This window comes from Lepus europaeus, unplaced genomic scaffold (assembly GCF_033115175.1).
Source record: "Lepus europaeus isolate LE1 unplaced genomic scaffold, mLepTim1.pri SCAFFOLD_541, whole genome shotgun sequence".
NCBI classification, from domain to species: Eukaryota; Metazoa; Chordata; class Mammalia; order Lagomorpha; family Leporidae; genus Lepus; species Lepus europaeus.
Genome location: NW_026909419.1, coordinates 25,259 through 41,484, shown reverse-complemented (window position 1 = coordinate 41,484; position 16,226 = coordinate 25,259). Strand labels below are relative to the sequence as shown.

General features: G+C 49.9%; 1 protein-coding gene across 4 annotated transcripts in view; it reads right to left on the bottom strand.

Annotated features, from left to right (window-relative positions):
* LOC133755506 (ankyrin repeat and LEM domain-containing protein 2-like) overlaps positions 1–16,226 on the bottom strand; it is a 33,522-nt gene that overhangs the window by 13,191 nt on the left and 4,105 nt on the right. For 2 of the 4 annotated variants that reach the window (XM_062185619.1, XM_062185622.1), the window contains exons 2-7: positions 12,489–13,019; positions 11,308–11,511; positions 9,429–9,622; positions 9,162–9,350; positions 1,793–1,915; positions 186–252 (exon numbers count right to left, since the gene is read on the bottom strand). In XM_062185619.1, coding sequence (XP_062041603.1) covers positions 186–252; positions 1,793–1,915; positions 9,162–9,350; positions 9,429–9,622; positions 11,308–11,511; positions 12,489–13,019 — 1,308 coding nt within the window. The remainder of the gene's footprint in view (positions 1–185; positions 253–1,792; positions 1,916–9,161; positions 9,351–9,428; positions 9,623–11,307; positions 11,512–12,488; positions 13,020–16,226) is intronic. The other 2 variants (XM_062185620.1, XM_062185621.1) reach the window with 2 other exon arrangements.

Here is a 16,226-nt window from a genome sequence, read left to right as displayed (position 1 = left end):
CAAAGAAGGGGGAAGCTGCTGGAGTCAGGAAAGAAAAGAGGCCCAGAGGAGGCTTTGGAGGGGAGCTGAGTTCTCACTGGACTTCAGAGAGCGGACGAACCTTTGCTGTGCCCTGCAGACCAGCAGGAGAGGCGTGGGCCCCCACAACCACACCTCACGGTCCAGGCACTCATGCCCTCACTCACCCTGTAAATATTCCCTGATCCGCTCCTTCAGTTCCACAGGTTTATTTTTGCTTCTTTCACAAATCACCTATTTAAAGAAAACAGAGTAAGTGAATAGTCTTAAATCTTATTTTGGGATAATTCCTATTATTAAAACGATTTTTAAAAAGCAAACTTTAAAGGCAGCAATATAGGATAGTAATTTAATGTTAAATTCATAAGCTCAACCCAAAAGAGTATGTGCTGATAGGAGAGTTCCCACCTCAGATGCCCCGCTGAGAGCATAAGGAGACAGGCGTGAGAACAAACTGGGCTCTGGGGCAGCTCTACCTTGCTTCCTTCATGCTGCCCCACATCTTCTTACTTGTACAAGCAAAGGAAACCCAGAAGTGTGCCACCAAGTGTGGGCAGAGTACATGGCACGCCCAGGAGCCTGGTCTCCACATCCATGTAGCTGGGGCTAAGTAGAGCCTCTATCCAACATGGAACCCACAACTGTAACATGCTTGCGACTACAGAACAGGAATCAACGTCACGAATCTCTGGATAACTACAGGAATATTTTTGTTAGAAATAACAGAAAACCTCTCTAATTGTCAAATAAGAGGAAAGAAAGCGACCAGAAAACTACTGTGCCTCTGTCATCTTGAGAGCTCGCAAGGCTCTAACCAGGCTGTCTCCTGCCTCATGGGCATGTATAGGGAATTTCAGAGTTCACTGGGAAAAAAAAAAAAAAAAAAGAAGAAGTAAAAGATCTATTTATTTTGGTGCAAAAAATCTTGAAATCCAGGCATAGCTGTTTATGCCAAAAACACTGTGGGCTAGACCAAGCTGAAGCCAGGAACTCCATCTGGGTCTCCCACATGGGTGGCAGGAACCCAAGTACGTGGACCATCATCCACTGCTCCCAGGTGCACCAGCAGGAAGCTGGATTGCAAGCAGAGCAGCCAGGACTCAAAGCAGTCACTGTGATATGAGATACAGACATTCCAAGCGGCAGCTTAACCTGCTGTACCTCAATGCCCTATCCTAGTTTTCTCATGATACACATTTTCCATGAGCTTTCTAGAGACCTCTCACATAGGTCAGGTGAAAATACACGTGAGGGGCTTAGCTTACACCTGGTGCATACTGGGCTGAACACACATCAGCTGTTTCCAGCATCATCACAGCATTATCACAACTGTCATCACCCACCACCACCATCATCCCCATCATTATCACCACCATCACCATCACCATCACCATCACCACCATTATCTCTTCTCTGTGACCCTGCCCAATGGATGTGTTCAGACAGGGTATCTGATAAAAGACCGGGCTGTTCAGAACTGACCACCCATGCCCAGAAAATAAAATCCACAAGCTGGGTCGGCTCACTGACCCCTGGCTCTGATACCTTGCCTCCTCAGGGTTCTTGGATATGACCACCAAGGCAAACATGACTCCTCTCGCCAAGTACTAACCAGGCCTGAGCTAAGCCAAGGTCAGACAACATCAGGTATGTTCAAGGGGGCGTGGCTGTAAACAACCATGACTCCTACAGTGTTACCTGTGACTTCAACAGAGCTGTGATTTGTGTGTGTTCATTTCTAACACAAAACAACTGCATTTTAGTAATTACTTACATCTTCAGGTGTCTTATCATATTTATTTCTTGGGTTTTTCACAATCAAAGGGTGTGAAGAAAGCACGTTGACCACATCAGCATTTCCAAACTTACAAGCAAAATGCAATGGCGTGTCATAGCCCTGAAAAAGGTACAGAGGAACCACAGTAAGAGCATGAGGGGGGGCCGGCGCCATGGCGCAGTGGGTTAACTCCTTAGCCTGAAGTGCCGGTATTCCATATGGGTGCCGGTTTGAGACCCAGCTGCTCCACTTCCAATCCAGCTCTCTGCTATGGCCTGGGAAAGCAGCAGAACATGGCCCAAGTCCTTGGCCTCTGCTCCTGTGTGGGAGACCCAGAAGAAGCTCCTGGCTCCTGGCTTTGGATTGGCGCGGCTCCAGCCGTTGTGGCCAATTGGGGAGTGAACCATTGGATGGAAGACTCTCTCTCTCTCTCTCTGCCTCTCCTCTCTCTGTGCAACTCTTTCAAATAAATAAATAAGAATAAATAAATCTTTTTAAAAAAAAAAGAACATGAGGCTCACTACTACTGTAACTGGTGAGTAGCTGGAACGCTAGCACAGACTCACTGTATGCCAGGACTTGAGTTCAGCACACTGAATGTCAGAATAACATCAACGTTTATTTGGTGCCTGGTACCATGAGCTTACAATCAAAGATGCTCAATAGCCAGTTCCTTAAATAATTCAAGTCCCAGTACAACATCATGTAACCAATAACCAAAAAGTGAAATAAACAGAGAGAGGCAATGTCCATAATAAACAAAGCCCATGAATCTGGCTGTGCTTAATGAGAACTCTCTGGTGACCGACCTCCTAGTAAACCAAACGCCTCAGTCCTGACTTCAGCCATCACCCCACATGGCTACCTGGTGCTTCCTGGTATCCCAAGGGCCCCTCTCAGCACAGTCTCAGAGCCCCCTTCAACAGCTGCATACTGAGCAGGGCCTTATGCACATAGCACTCCCAAGCCCAGACCTGGGGAGCCAACTGCTCCCAGGGCCCTTGGCCTGCAGGTCCTACAGGTGGCTCAAGCAGCACAGGCCAAACAGAATTCATTCCCATCTACCAGAGCCCAATCTGTATCTGTGCAGTCAGCCTGTCACTGCCAAGTCCGCGCCTGTCACCGGGCCTTGGCTGCCGGCCCCTTGGCTTCTCAAGACCTGCTGGCCTTGCTGCCTTCCAATCCTCCACCTCCACCCACAGCCCGAGGTGAGCGATGGGTGCCGGCGCGTCACCACCCACTGCGGCATCTCACTGGACTCCTCTAACCCTGAGGAGGCCTGGGTGTTTGCAGCCCATACCACCATGCTCTGTACCTTGTCCTTCTGTCTGGGGCCTGGTGGGGTTTCTCAGTCAAGGGCTATGTGGTGATGCAGGGTACCTGGTCTCCACCACAACTACCCAGCTCTGCCTCTGAAGCAGAAAAGCAGCCATGGACAGTTCCAAACAGCTTCGTGTGCCAAGCAGGGGGCAGCTGACGTGGTGCCAGAGCTGCAGACCACCAGCCAGTGCGCCATGGATGACTGCTGTGCATTCCCCAAGCCACCAGGCCACTCCTGATTCCTGCCTCCCTTGGACAGCAAGGCTCCAGGCCTCAGACCCCTGCTGTACACTAGACTTATACTCTGCGTTCCAAGAACCCTCAACAGAACTGACCGCTCCGAAGTCACTTTCCCCTACCCCACAATGACTAATTCTAGCCAGCCCTGCACTCTGCAAGCTTGGTCACCCAATTTCTCCCCTCGTTCCAGCCAAGTAACGTTAGCTCTGGGCTCTGGTCACACTTGAGGGAGACTTTCCTGCCAGTCCCACAACTCAGCGACCTCGTATTCTTTAGTGAGGCTGTTTGGCCACAAACTTCCGTTGTTTCTAAACAGTTGAGGTATTTTAATTAATTAAAGATTTTAATGATCCCTACTCTTAGTGACTAAGAAAAGAGAAGGTGACCTATGACATCAAAAAAATTTTTTAAATATTTATTTTATTCTTTTGAAAGACAAACTTATGGAGAGAGAGAAAGGCAGACAGAGAGGTCTTCCATCCACAGGTTCACTCCCCAGATAGCCGCAACGGCCGGAGCTGTGCTGATCCGAAGCCAGGAGCTTCCTTTGGGTCTCCCATGTAGGTGCAGAGGCCCAAGGACTTGGGTCATCTTCTACTGTGATCCCAGGCTACAGCAGAGAGCTGGACCAGAAGTGGGACAGCTGGGACTAGAACCGGCGCCCATACGGGATGCGGCGCTTCAGGCCAGGGTGTTAACCGGCTGTGCTATAATTTTAATAATTTACTAAGGTTTTATTTCTGGTTACATGCATTCTTGTACTTTCTGCAGAGCACACAGCTCCTTTTCCTACCTATAGAGCCATGCGTGCTGATCGTAGTGATCAAATCTTGTATCTTTTTTTTTTTTTTAAAGATTTATTTATGTATTTGAAAGTCAGAGTTACAGAGAGAGAGAGAGAGAGAGGCTGGTTCACTCCCCAATTGGCCGCAACGGCCGGAGCTGTGCTGATCCGAAGCCAGGAGCCAGGAGCTTCCTCCGGGTCTCCCACACGGGTGCAGGGGCCCAAGGACTTGGGTCACCCTCTACTGTTTTCCCAGGCCATAGCAGAGAGCTGGATCAGAAGTGGAGAGGCCGGGACTTGAACTGGTGCACATATGGGATGCCCGCACTGCAGGCAGCAGCTTCACCTACTATGTATGTCTTTACGTACGCAGTTTGATAACATTTATACCTTCTTCCCCATTTCACCCTCACTCTTGTGCTTGTGAAATGTGGCTGTCCCTGTTTTCAGGACCCCAACTCGACCCCAACGTCCACACATACCAAGTCCCGTGTTTGTGTATAGCCTAGGAGCAGCCTGGTTATTCCTTCAGGTTAATGTACTTGAAAGGCACAATTATGCACGTGCGCGCGCACACACACAGATGGAGGGACAGATTTTCTTCTTCTTTTTTTTTTTTTTAAATTTGACAGGCAGAGCTAGACAGTGAGAGAGAGAGAAAGGTCTTTCTCCGTTTGTTCACCCCCAAAATAGTTGCTATGGCCGGCGCGCCGCGCCAACCTGAAGCCAGGAGCCAGCTGCTTCTTCTTGGTCTCCCATGCAGGTGCAGGGGCCCAAGCACTTGGGCCATCCTCCACTGCCCTCCCGGGCCACAGCAGAGAGCTGGACTGGAAGAGGGGCAACCAGGGCTAGAACCTGGCACCCATATGGGATGCCGGCACCGCAGGCGGAGTATTAACCAAGTGAGCCACAGCGCCGGCCCCGGATTTTCTTTTTAAAGATTTATTTATTGGGGCCGGCACTGTAGCATAGCAGGTAAAGCTGCTGCCTCCAGTGCTGGTATCCCATATGGGCACTGGTTCTAGTACCGGCTGCTTCATTTCTGATCCAGCTCTCTGCTATGGCCTGAGAAAGCAGCAGAAGATGGCCCAAGTCCTGGGCCCCTGCACTTGCATGGAAAACCTGGAAGAAACTCCTGGCTCCTGCCTTCAGATCAGCCCATCTCTACCCGTTGTGGCCATTTGAAGAGTGAGCCAGTGGATGGAAGACCTCTCTCTCTCTGCCTCTAACTCTGCCTTTCAAATAAATAATAAAATTTTTAAAAAAGATTTATTGATTTTTTTGTACAATTGATTTATTGTACAATGAGAGACAAAGGCAGAGAGAAGAGAGAGAGAGAGAGAGAGAAAGATCTCCTATTCACCGGTTCACCCCGCAATGGCTGGGGCTGATCAGGAGTGTAGAACCCTACCCAGGCCCCTCACATGGATGGCAGGGGCCCAAGCATCTGGGCCATCTACCGCTGCTTTCCCGGAGCGTAAACAGAGAGCTGTACGGGAAGCAGAGCAGCTGGCACTTCAATTGGCATTATGATGTGAGATGATGGCATCCCAAAAGCTTAGCCTGCTATTTCACAACACCAGCCTTGAGAAAGATCTTTTATCCACTGGTTTACTCCTCAAATGTCCCCAATAGTCAAGGTTGGGCCAGACCAAAGGCAGGAGCCAGAACTCTACCCTGGTCTCACATGGGTGGCAGGGACCCAAGTACTTGGGACATCACTGCTGACTCCCAGGACGCATTAGCAGGGAGCTGGGTCAGAAGCAGACACAGAACTCTTCCAGGCACTCCAGATGAATGTCCTGTGCTACAATGCTTATCCCCTCTGTTACCCTGAATCTCTACAGATCACCAAGAATAGCTAATACAGTCTATGTACTACATAAGCAGTTGCTCTGCTGTGTTGTTTAGGGAAAACAGAAGAAAAAAAATCTTCAAGTGTGTCTTTTTCTGTATGCTAATGAGCTGACTGATGGCCTGCAGCCCCTGGGTAGCATCAGGATGGGTTCTGGACTGGTCACAGTAAGACCAGAGGGCTGGGACTTTCAGTGCCACCTCCCTGTATCCAGGGAGGGGAGAGCAGGGACTGCCAGTTGGGTCCATCACCTATGGCCATATCTGGTTGGCCATGCCTGTACAATGAGAGTTTCTGATGTGCTCAACATGAGGAGGTCCTGGAGATGGTCCTGGAGAGCCCAGGGAAGCTCCGTGCCCCTTGCTACATGCCTTCCCTGTGCGCCTCCACCACTGGATTGTTCATCTGTATCCTCTGAATATCTGAGGTGTTTTTTTTTTCCTAAGATTTATTTAATTATTTATTTATTTGAAAGGTAGAGAAACAGAGAGGGTGAGTGGCGGGAGAGAGAGATATCTTTCATCCACTGGTTCACTCCCCAAACATACAAAAGAGTAGGAGCTGGGCCAGGCTGAAGCCAGGAGCCAGTCACTTCAGCTGGGTCTCCTACATGGGTGGCAGTGACCCAAATACTTGGGCCACCATCTGCTGCCTTCCTAGCAGGAGGCTGGATAAGAAGCAGAGCAGGGGCTGGCGCTGTGGCATAGCACATGAGGCCGCTGCCTACAGTGCCAGCATCCCATATGGGTGCCAGGTCGAGTCCCGGCTACTCCACTTTTGATCCAGCTCTCTGCTACGGCCTGGGAAAGCAGTAGAAGATGGCCCAAGTCCTTGGGCCCCTGTACCTGCACATGAGACCCAGAAAAAGCTCCTGGTTCCTGGCTTTGGATCAGCACAGTTCTGGCAATTGCAGCCAACTGGGGAGTGAACCAGCAGATAGAAGACTCCTCCCTCCCTTTCTCCCTCTCTCCGTGTAACTCTTACTTTCAAATAAATAAATAAATATTTTTTAAAAAAAGCTGAGCCCCTGGGACTTGAACCAGTATCACAAGCAAAGGCAGCTTAACGCACTGTACCAGATCATCTGCCCCCATAATATCCTTTGATAGGCAAGTAAACTGGTCAAAGAAATTAATCAAACCCAAGGAGATTGATACCTGATTAGTAGGTAGTCAGTCAGAAGCACAAATGCAGTTGGCATTAATAGGGGGAGCACCTTGTGGGACTGAGTCTTCAGCTTGGGGCCCTGATCCTCCAGGGAGACAGGGTCTGCTGCAGAACTGACTGCTTGGTGTGTGGCAAAAGCCCCGATGCAGGATGTCAAAGGCTGTGACAGCGCAGCCAACACTGCTACTGACCTCCCAGCGTCCCCAGTTACTGTATTCCTTTATCTATTTCTGACTTTGCCAGCACAGCCAACTTTCTCCATACTTTCTTTTTTCTGTCTTGTTGAGGTAACTCCTGCTTTTCAATTCTACAGTTCAGTGTATCACGTTCACCGCACTCTCAAATAACAAACAATGCCCCAGTGTAGGAGGCCTCCTTCACTCCCACTGCAGTTTCCCCATGCACGAGTTTGTGGAGTTTAGGGCTCTTAGATCTAGGCTATCACTGCATTTTCCCACATAAAACACACAAATCGCTCTGTTCCATGAATTCTTTTTTTTTTTTTTGACAGACAGAGTGGACAGTGAGAGAAAGACAGAAAGGTCTTCTTTTACCGTTGGTTCACCCTCTAATGGCCGCTGCGGCCGGCGCATCACGCTGATCTGAAGCTGGGAGCCAGGTGCTTCTCCTGGTCTCCCATGTGGGTGCAGGGCCCAAGCACTTGGGCCATCCTCCACTGCACTCCCGGGCCACAGCAGAGAGCTGGACTGGAAGAGGAGCATCCAGGACAGAATCCGGTGCCCTGACCGGGACTAGAACCTGGTGTGCCGATGCTGCAAGCCAGAGGATTAGCCTATTGAGCCGTGGTGCTGGCCATCTTCCATGAATTCTTACTGAAGCTTTAGGCGACCATTAAAAAACAAGCGTTTGAAATTAGTCCCATAGGGCCGGAGCCATGGCTTAACAGGCTAATCCTCCGCCTTGCGGCGCCGGCACACCGGGTTCCCCTCTTCCAGTCCAGCTCTCTGCTATGGCCCGGGAGTGCAGTGGAGGATGGCCCAAGTGCTTGGGCCCTGCACCCGCATGGGAGACCAGGAAAAGCACCTGGCTCCTGGCTTCAGATTAGCGCGATGTGCTGGCCGCAGCGGCCATTGGACGGTGAACCAACGGCAAAAAGGAAGACCTTTCTCTCTGTCTGTCTCTCTCTCTCACTATCCACTCTGCCTGTCAAAAAAAAAAAAAAAAGAAAAAAAAAAGAAATTAGTCCCATAGGAAATATTCCCAATGTAATGATCGATGAAAAAAATACATAAAAGACACATATAAAATACTAGACGATCTCAAAATTTGTTTTACTTTCTTTTCTACATTTTTTGCCATCATTGATCCTCTGGTCAAAGCCCAGCTCATGACTCTCTTGACAAAGCCCAAGAGCAAAGGCCCCATGAGCAGCTCCTGCTGTCCATACCATCAGGCTGGGAGCAGCCAGCAAGGCCAATATGCACCTGCCTGGTGGGGCCCACTTGTTTGAGTGTCTCATCTTCCCAACATTTTCTAAGCTCTAAGTTCAATGGACGTGTTTTGCATACTGATACAGAGGCCATAAATATAAGAAATACTCAATACACTAGGAGCACAGATCTTTAACTACAAAACTGGCTATGTTTTCTACTGAAAACGAAAGAGGCCGGTGCCGTGGCTCACTTGGCTAATCCTCCACCTGCAGTGCCGGCACCCCGGGTTCGAGTCCTGGTTGGGGCGCCGGGTACTAGTCCCAGTTGCTCCTCTTCCAGTCCTGCTCTCTGCTATGGCTCGGGAGGGCAGTGGAGGATGGCCCAAGTGTTTGGGCCCTGTACTCGCATGGGAGATCAGGAGGAAGCACCCAGCTCCTGCCTTTGGATCGGTGCAGTGCCAGCCGTAGCGGCCATTTGGGGAGTGAACCAACGGAAGGAAGACCTTTCTCTCTGTCTCTCTCTCACTGTCTCTAACTCTGCCTAATTAAAAAAAAAAAAAAAAAAACAAAAAAAAACAAAACGAAAGAGACAAGAACGAGCACTCACCATCTTGTCAGGCGTGTTCAGATAGAGATCAACGATGTAGCAGATGCGCTTCTGCAGCATGCCCAGGTCGTCATCTGGGTACATGAGTCGCATAAACTCAGGGTTTTCTAGGGTCTCCAAAGTCAGCTGGCAGATAGCAGCCTGGTTCTCCTTGGCAGCAACATGCATGACATTGTACCTGCAGCCTTCCTGGAAGAAAGCGGCGTGTTTTCAGCGTCATCTGTGCTCGCCACCACGCAGCACGAACAACGCGGAAAGCAAGCTCACCTGGACAATGGTAGGGTTGTCTCCTGAGCCAATCAGATAGCGAGGGTTACTCCAGATGAGATCAGAAAAGGTGTCTTCTTCTCCCTTCTCCACAGCCTTTCGGAGCTTGGCAGTGAGGTCCTGGGTGCGGGGGTTTTTATAACTGTTTGCCCGCTCTTTGTTCACTATGTCTGACTCAGGTGAACACAAACCACCTGTCAAGAAGAGACACAATTTCAGAGCATGTAAGTAATTTCACAGACATCTCCCCGTCATCTCATAGGTGCTACTCGGAGGGGATGAGAAGCCTCCTACACAGACCAGGAGCCAGCTGGAACAGGTGCACTGGTGCAGAGCAGCTGCAGGCGCCAGTATCCACCCAGGCATTGCTGCAAGCACCAGGACAGAGAGCAGCCAGACCAGACGGGAATCCAGCAGGGACAACCGTGAATGAAGGGTAACTGGGTGAACTTGGAAAGCTCTGTCAGAGTCCAGTGGATAGAGGAGAGGCACTGGCAGCTGCAACCATGACAGCATCATCAGTCACAAGGGAGCCTCCCCCACCCCAGATTTATTTATTTATTTGAAAGGCAGAGTTGCAAAGAGAGTGAGAGAGCGAGAGAGCAAGAGAGAGGTCTTCCATCCTCTGGTTCACTCCCCAAATGGCCACAATGGCTGGAGATAGGCTGATCCAAAGCCAGGAGCCAGGAGCTTCTTCTTGGTCTCCCAAGTGGGTGCAGGAGCCCAAGGACTTGGGCCATCTTCCACTGCTTTCCCAGGCCATAGCAGAGAGCTGGATCAGAAGTGGAGCAGCCAGGACTTGAACTGGCACCCATATGGGACGTTGGCACTGCAGGCAGCAGCTTTACCCACTACGCCACAGTGCTGGCCTCCACAGGGAAGCTTTAATGAGCACAGCACTCCAGTATGGGCAACACTACTCCAATAGTGCCGCACACATGATTCCCATTGTTTTGCTGTTGTTGTTTAAAGATTTATTTATTTGAAAGGTTGAGTGACAGAAAGAGAGAGAGATCTTCCATCTGCTGGCTTATTCCACAAACAGTTCCAATGGCCAGGGCTGGGCAGGCTGAAATCAGGAGCCTGGAATGCCATCCTGATTTCCTACACCGGCAGCAAGGGCCCAAGGCCCCTACTGCCTTCCCAAGCCCTACCAGCAGCAAGGGCTCAAACTAGTACTCTGATATGGGATGCCGATGTTGTAAGCAGCTTCACCTGCTGCACCACAACCCGGCCCCAATTCCCACTGCTTTAACCAAAACACCTGAGAAGGTCGAAAAGCGTTTTCCTCCAGGGGAATTTCCACAAACTAAGAAACTATTGGACTCAATCCAGTTTGTGTCCAGGAAGTACCTGCACACAGCTGGATTAGGAGTAGGGCAGGGGGGCCAGACGTGCAAGAGAAGGCACTGTCCCTCTGGAACCTCAAACAGCCTGGGCAGAAGACAGCTGTGAGCTGGGGAAGGAAGGAGAGGAGGCGGAGGGTCCAAACAAGACTCTGGCTCTGAGTCAGACAGAGCTTCGGTCAGATTTCTGGCTCTCACATGCCTTTGGCTCTCACATGGCTTTGCAGATGCCTGTTTTAGAAGCAGCTGTAGCCTCCAATGAGGAAGGGGGCCTGATGATGAGAGAGGAGCAACTGCACTCCCTTACTGCTTCTCCACAGTCCAGATGCTATGGACCAGCTCATCAGCTGTAGCCCCCAGGCCTCTGCCCACAAGTCCTGAAACTCCCAGACCAGGCAACAACTCCTTCCTGTTCTCCCTGGCTGTCCCTCCGCCTGGCACTTTCCTCACAGGAGGAAGAAACCAGCAAACATATACCAGGAGGGAGCACAATAAATCTGACACTAAGTCAAGCTGCCAACCGTCTGCCTTACCTTTTAATGCACCGTTGCTAAGGAATGGTGCTTTCACAGGAGAAAGTGGTAATGAGGATTTGCTTGGGGAAGGGAAATAATCACAAATTCCTCTAGCAAACTTCTCAGCATCTTCTCTGGTTGAAAAAGCTTTGAATCGGGACCCCTTGAACATTTTGACGGCTTGCAATGCTTCCTTTTTATCTTCATAAACATGGATCCGTTCTGGTGGGAAAATTAACAAATGAAAATTGGAGAGGACCGAGAACAGCAAGCCCTTCCCTCACTGAAACGTCTGCCCAGCCACCAGACCCCCTCCTATGTACACCGTCCAGTGTTTGATCATTAAGCAAAAGAATACAACGATGCTCACATGCTTGATGACATGTGGGGGTGTGTGTGCAAACAGCATTATCTGTATATTATATACAGTTTTAGAAACTAAGACACTATACCATACTAAAAAATACAGTCCACACAGATTAAAGATCTAGATAAAAATAATTTTAAAAACAAATTCTAAAAAACTATGGAGGGGATGGCGCCATGGCTCACTTGGTTAATCCTCCGCCTGCAGCACTGGCATCCCATATGGGCACCAGGTTCTAGTCCCAGTTGCTCCTCTTCCAGTCCAGCTCTCTGCTATGGCCTAGGAAGGCAGTGGAGGATGGCCCAGGTGCTTGAGCCCCTGTACCCGCATGGGAGACCAGGAGGAGGCACCTGGCTCCTGGCTTCAGATTGGCGCAGCACTGGCCGTGGTGGCCATTTAGGGGGTGAACCAACAGAGGGAGGACCTTTCTCTCTGTCTCTCTCTCTCTCTCTCACTATCTAACTCTACCTGTCAAATAAATAAATACATACATACAAACATACTTACAATGGAAACAGTAGCAAAGAAAGTAAGAGAGACAGGAGTCATGGCATAGTGGGTTAAGCCACTGCTTGGGACGGCCACATCCCATACAGGGGACCCAGGTCCAGTCCCAGCTACTCTGACTTGGATCCAGAGCCCTACTAATGTACCTGGGAAGGTATTGGAAGATGACCCAAGTACCTGGGTCCCTGCCATCCACATAAGAGACCCGGGTGGAATTCCAGGCTCCTGGCTTTGGGTCAGCCCAGCCCTGGTTGTTGTGGGCTGATGAAAATAACTAACATGTTAATTTTTCTTTTTTTAACCTATAGTTTTTGATTTTCCAAACCTTTTCCCTCTGCAGTACATGTACCACCCATGTGAGGACACACTGACCACGCCATAGTACCGTTTCTCACTGGGAGGTCCTCGTACACAGGGCATACCCCGTAGTACAGAGGTGGCTCCTTAGTGGCTGTCACACCAGCTTTGTGGCTGTTGATGTGGGCTGCAGCACAGAAGGGCACCGAGCTCGCGGATGTCACAGCATCCTCCTGGGGAGGATTCAAGCCCACGCCATAACCAAACTCTCTCTCTTCAGGAAGACTGGCTTGCTCATGCAGGCTGTCTTCAGCAGACTTCAGAGTTCTCTGTGTGTCTTGGCTGACGGCCGTGGCACCTGCCTCCTCATGGCTGGGAAGAAAGGGAGAGAGCGATGTTCCTTGCCCCAGTAAGGCTTGAGCCAGTTTTTTCTCAAAAATGAACCTTGTGGTTGATGTGATGGGTCCACATTTCAATCCGGCTTTGACAATTTCCTCTCTAAGGGCATCTGCGTTCAGGAGTTTCAATCGAGCCAACACCACATCCATTGTCATTTCACCTAGGGCGAAATGAACAAAAATCAATCTATTGGCACTTCTCGTGGTTTCCAAGTCTTCACATCTAAAATCTGCATAAAATTATGAAAAGCAGCTTCTGGTTGCTCTAGAGAACCTGACAGCCTTGTTCCATCACATGTCACCATCACACTACGTTCTCAGCACACAGCTTTACAGGTATACTCACCGCTGCTGACTGCAGTGTCTGGGAGGCATCTGACAGCACCTGTAAAGTTTTAATCTAGGAACCAGACACACCTGCACTCTTCCCCATACAGAGATGGGCAACTAGGGAAGATTTACACAGAGAGGCTGCACACACGGCACTGGCACATTCTGCCACTGATGCTGAGCAGCTCCAAGCGCTGACTGTCTCAACAGCCCCGTGGGGCAGGGACGCCGTGACCCCCACCTTACAGATGCACATCCTGAAGCACAGACAGGCCAAGTGATCTGTCCAAGTGACAGAGACAGCAAGTGGATCTGAACCACAGCTACATCTTCAATCAGTGCACAGGTTAAGTGTATGCCATTCACTATACAGCAGGGGCCATTTGAATATATTTATAGTGTTTTCAACTTAAAAACTAGCCTGCCATACATCACTGCATTTCAAGTCCTGTCTGTGGTTGCCTTGGCTAGGCCAATGGTTCCACGGACTTCTACGGCCATCCCCTACTCCTGCTCTATAGGCTTGTGTGGCCAGCTGAACTAGGGAGAAGGTAGAACAGGCGGGCACAGGCTACTGCTGCAGCAACACGGAGGCCCTAACGACAGGACAATCAGACACCCGGGATGAGGCTGGAAGGACCGTAACACAGGCCTATGGTAACACCCGCTTTTCCTAGTCTAGATGCTGGGAAAGACGGAGTCAGAAGAACAAAAGGAGGGAAATTCTTTTTCAGACTCAACAGCAGAGCCACTCACAAGCACCCAGCACATACACAGAGGCCATGGAATGAGGGTTGTTGCCGTTTTTTGTTTGTTGTTGTTTAGGCTTATTTATTTATTTGAGAGTCAGAATTACAGAGAGAGGGGGGTGGGGGGAGATCTTCTATCTGCTGGTTCACTCCCCAGATGGCTGCAACGACTGGGCTGGGCTGAAGCCAGGAGTTTCATCCATGTATCCCATGTGGGTAGCAGGGGCCCAAGCACCCAGGCCATCTTCTGCTGCTTTTCCCAGGCCATTAGCAGGGAGCTGGATTGGAAGTGGAGCAGCTGGCACTTAAACCAGCATCCATATGGGATGCCAGCACTGGCTATTTTTTTTCTTTTTAAAAATTTATTTATTTGAAAGAGTTACAGAGAAAGAGGGAGATCTTCCATCTGTTGGTTCACTCCACAATAGGATACAACAGCCAGGACTGGGTCAGGCTGAAGCCAGGAGCTTCTTCCAGGTCTCCCATGTGGGTGCAGGGGCCCAAGCACTTGGGCCATCTTCTGCTGCTTTTCCCAGGCCATTAGTGGGAGCTGGATTGGAAGCGGGGCAGCTGGGATTCCATGTGGGATGCTGGCAGTTTTAACTGCTACGCTACAGTGCTGGCCCCACAGTAGAGGAGCTTAAGAAGTGTTCACCGATAATGATGACGTAACGGGACATGTAGGGCTAGCTTCGAATTTCAGCAGGACACAAGAAAGAGGGCACGGGGCATCTACAACATTATCACCTGCTATGAGGCTGGCATTACCGCACAGTAGGTTAAGTCACAGTCTGTGAGGCCGGTATCCCATATGAGCACGGTTTTGAGTCCCAGCTGCTCCACATGGCATCCAGCTCCCTGCTAATGTACTGGGGAAGGCAGTGGAAGATGGTGCAAGTGCTTGGGCCTCTGCAACCCACGGACACCTGGATGGAGTTCCAGGCTCCTTGATTCGGCCTGGACCAGACCTGGCCATTGCATTCATTTGGGAGTGAACCATAGGATGGAAGACCTCTATCTCTAACTCTTTCAAATAAAATAAAGCCATCTTAAAAAAAAATTAAAAACAAAACAAAAAAAAATTTTGTTGGTGCCAGGTGCATGGGAGGGGCACCCATCTAGTTCTGTGTTTTTTTTAATAAAAGTATGTTTTATAATTCCTCATGGATATAGGAGGAAAGAACACTGAAGTATTTTTCTTGCTCTGTCAGCACCAGTCACAGGAAGGCTGCTGTGATCACCAGTCTGGGTCTTTTCCACACACAAAGCAAGCAGTCAGTTCTGCAGCCGGCACTGTCTCCCTGGAGGCTCAGTACAACAAGATGCTCCCCCAGAAGACGCCAACATACAAGGCTGTGCATATCATTTGCATTTGATTAATTTTCCTGAGCAGCTTATCAGCTTACCCATTTATTATTATAAAGGATATCACGAAAGATACAGATGAACAGTCCAGTGGTGGAGGCACACAGGGAAGGCATGTAGCAAGGGGCACGGAGCTTCCCTGGGCTCTCCAGGGCCATCTCCAGGACCTCCTCATGTTGAGCACATCAGAAACTCTCATTGTACAGGCATGGCCAACCAGATATGGCCATAGGTGATGGACCCAACTGGCAGTCCCTGCTCTCCCCTCCCTGGATACAGGGAGGTGGCACTGAAAGTCCCAGCCCTCTGGTCTTACTGTGACCAGTCCAGAACCCATCCTGATGCTACCCAGGGGCTGCAGGCCATCAGTCAGCTCATTAGCATACAGAAAAAGACCCAGCCTTGAAGATTCAAGGATTTAGGAGTTGTATAGGAGGAAATGAGAAGATCAAATATGTTACTTCAGAGTAATACAATGCCAACTCCACAAACATTTAAAAGATGACTGTTCATCATCTGAGCTGGGATACTGATCTTTGGAACAATGAGTGCATTACCCAGTGCCCTACAAAGCTGCCAAGGACTGGAAGGGGAGGCCTACTGACCCCAGATTCTGACTGGGTAAGCACTAAGCCCAGTTCTGGCTGGGTGTCAGGGAAGTGGTACGAAGGCTGTAAGGACTCTGGGGCAGAGCAGGCAGAGGGCGCCCACAGCTGCAGGCAAGGTGGGCAGGAGCAGACCCGCCAGCAAGCATTCCCGGGCAGCACAGCACCCTTACTTACACCAAGGCCAGCCCTTTAACTTGGGCTTGAGAGGGATCCCTAACAGAACAAACACATGGAATCCCCGTTACAACAGAATCAAACTGTTTAAACGCTAAGACTCTCTTTCCTCATCTATAAAGCGCACACGATAATAATTCTA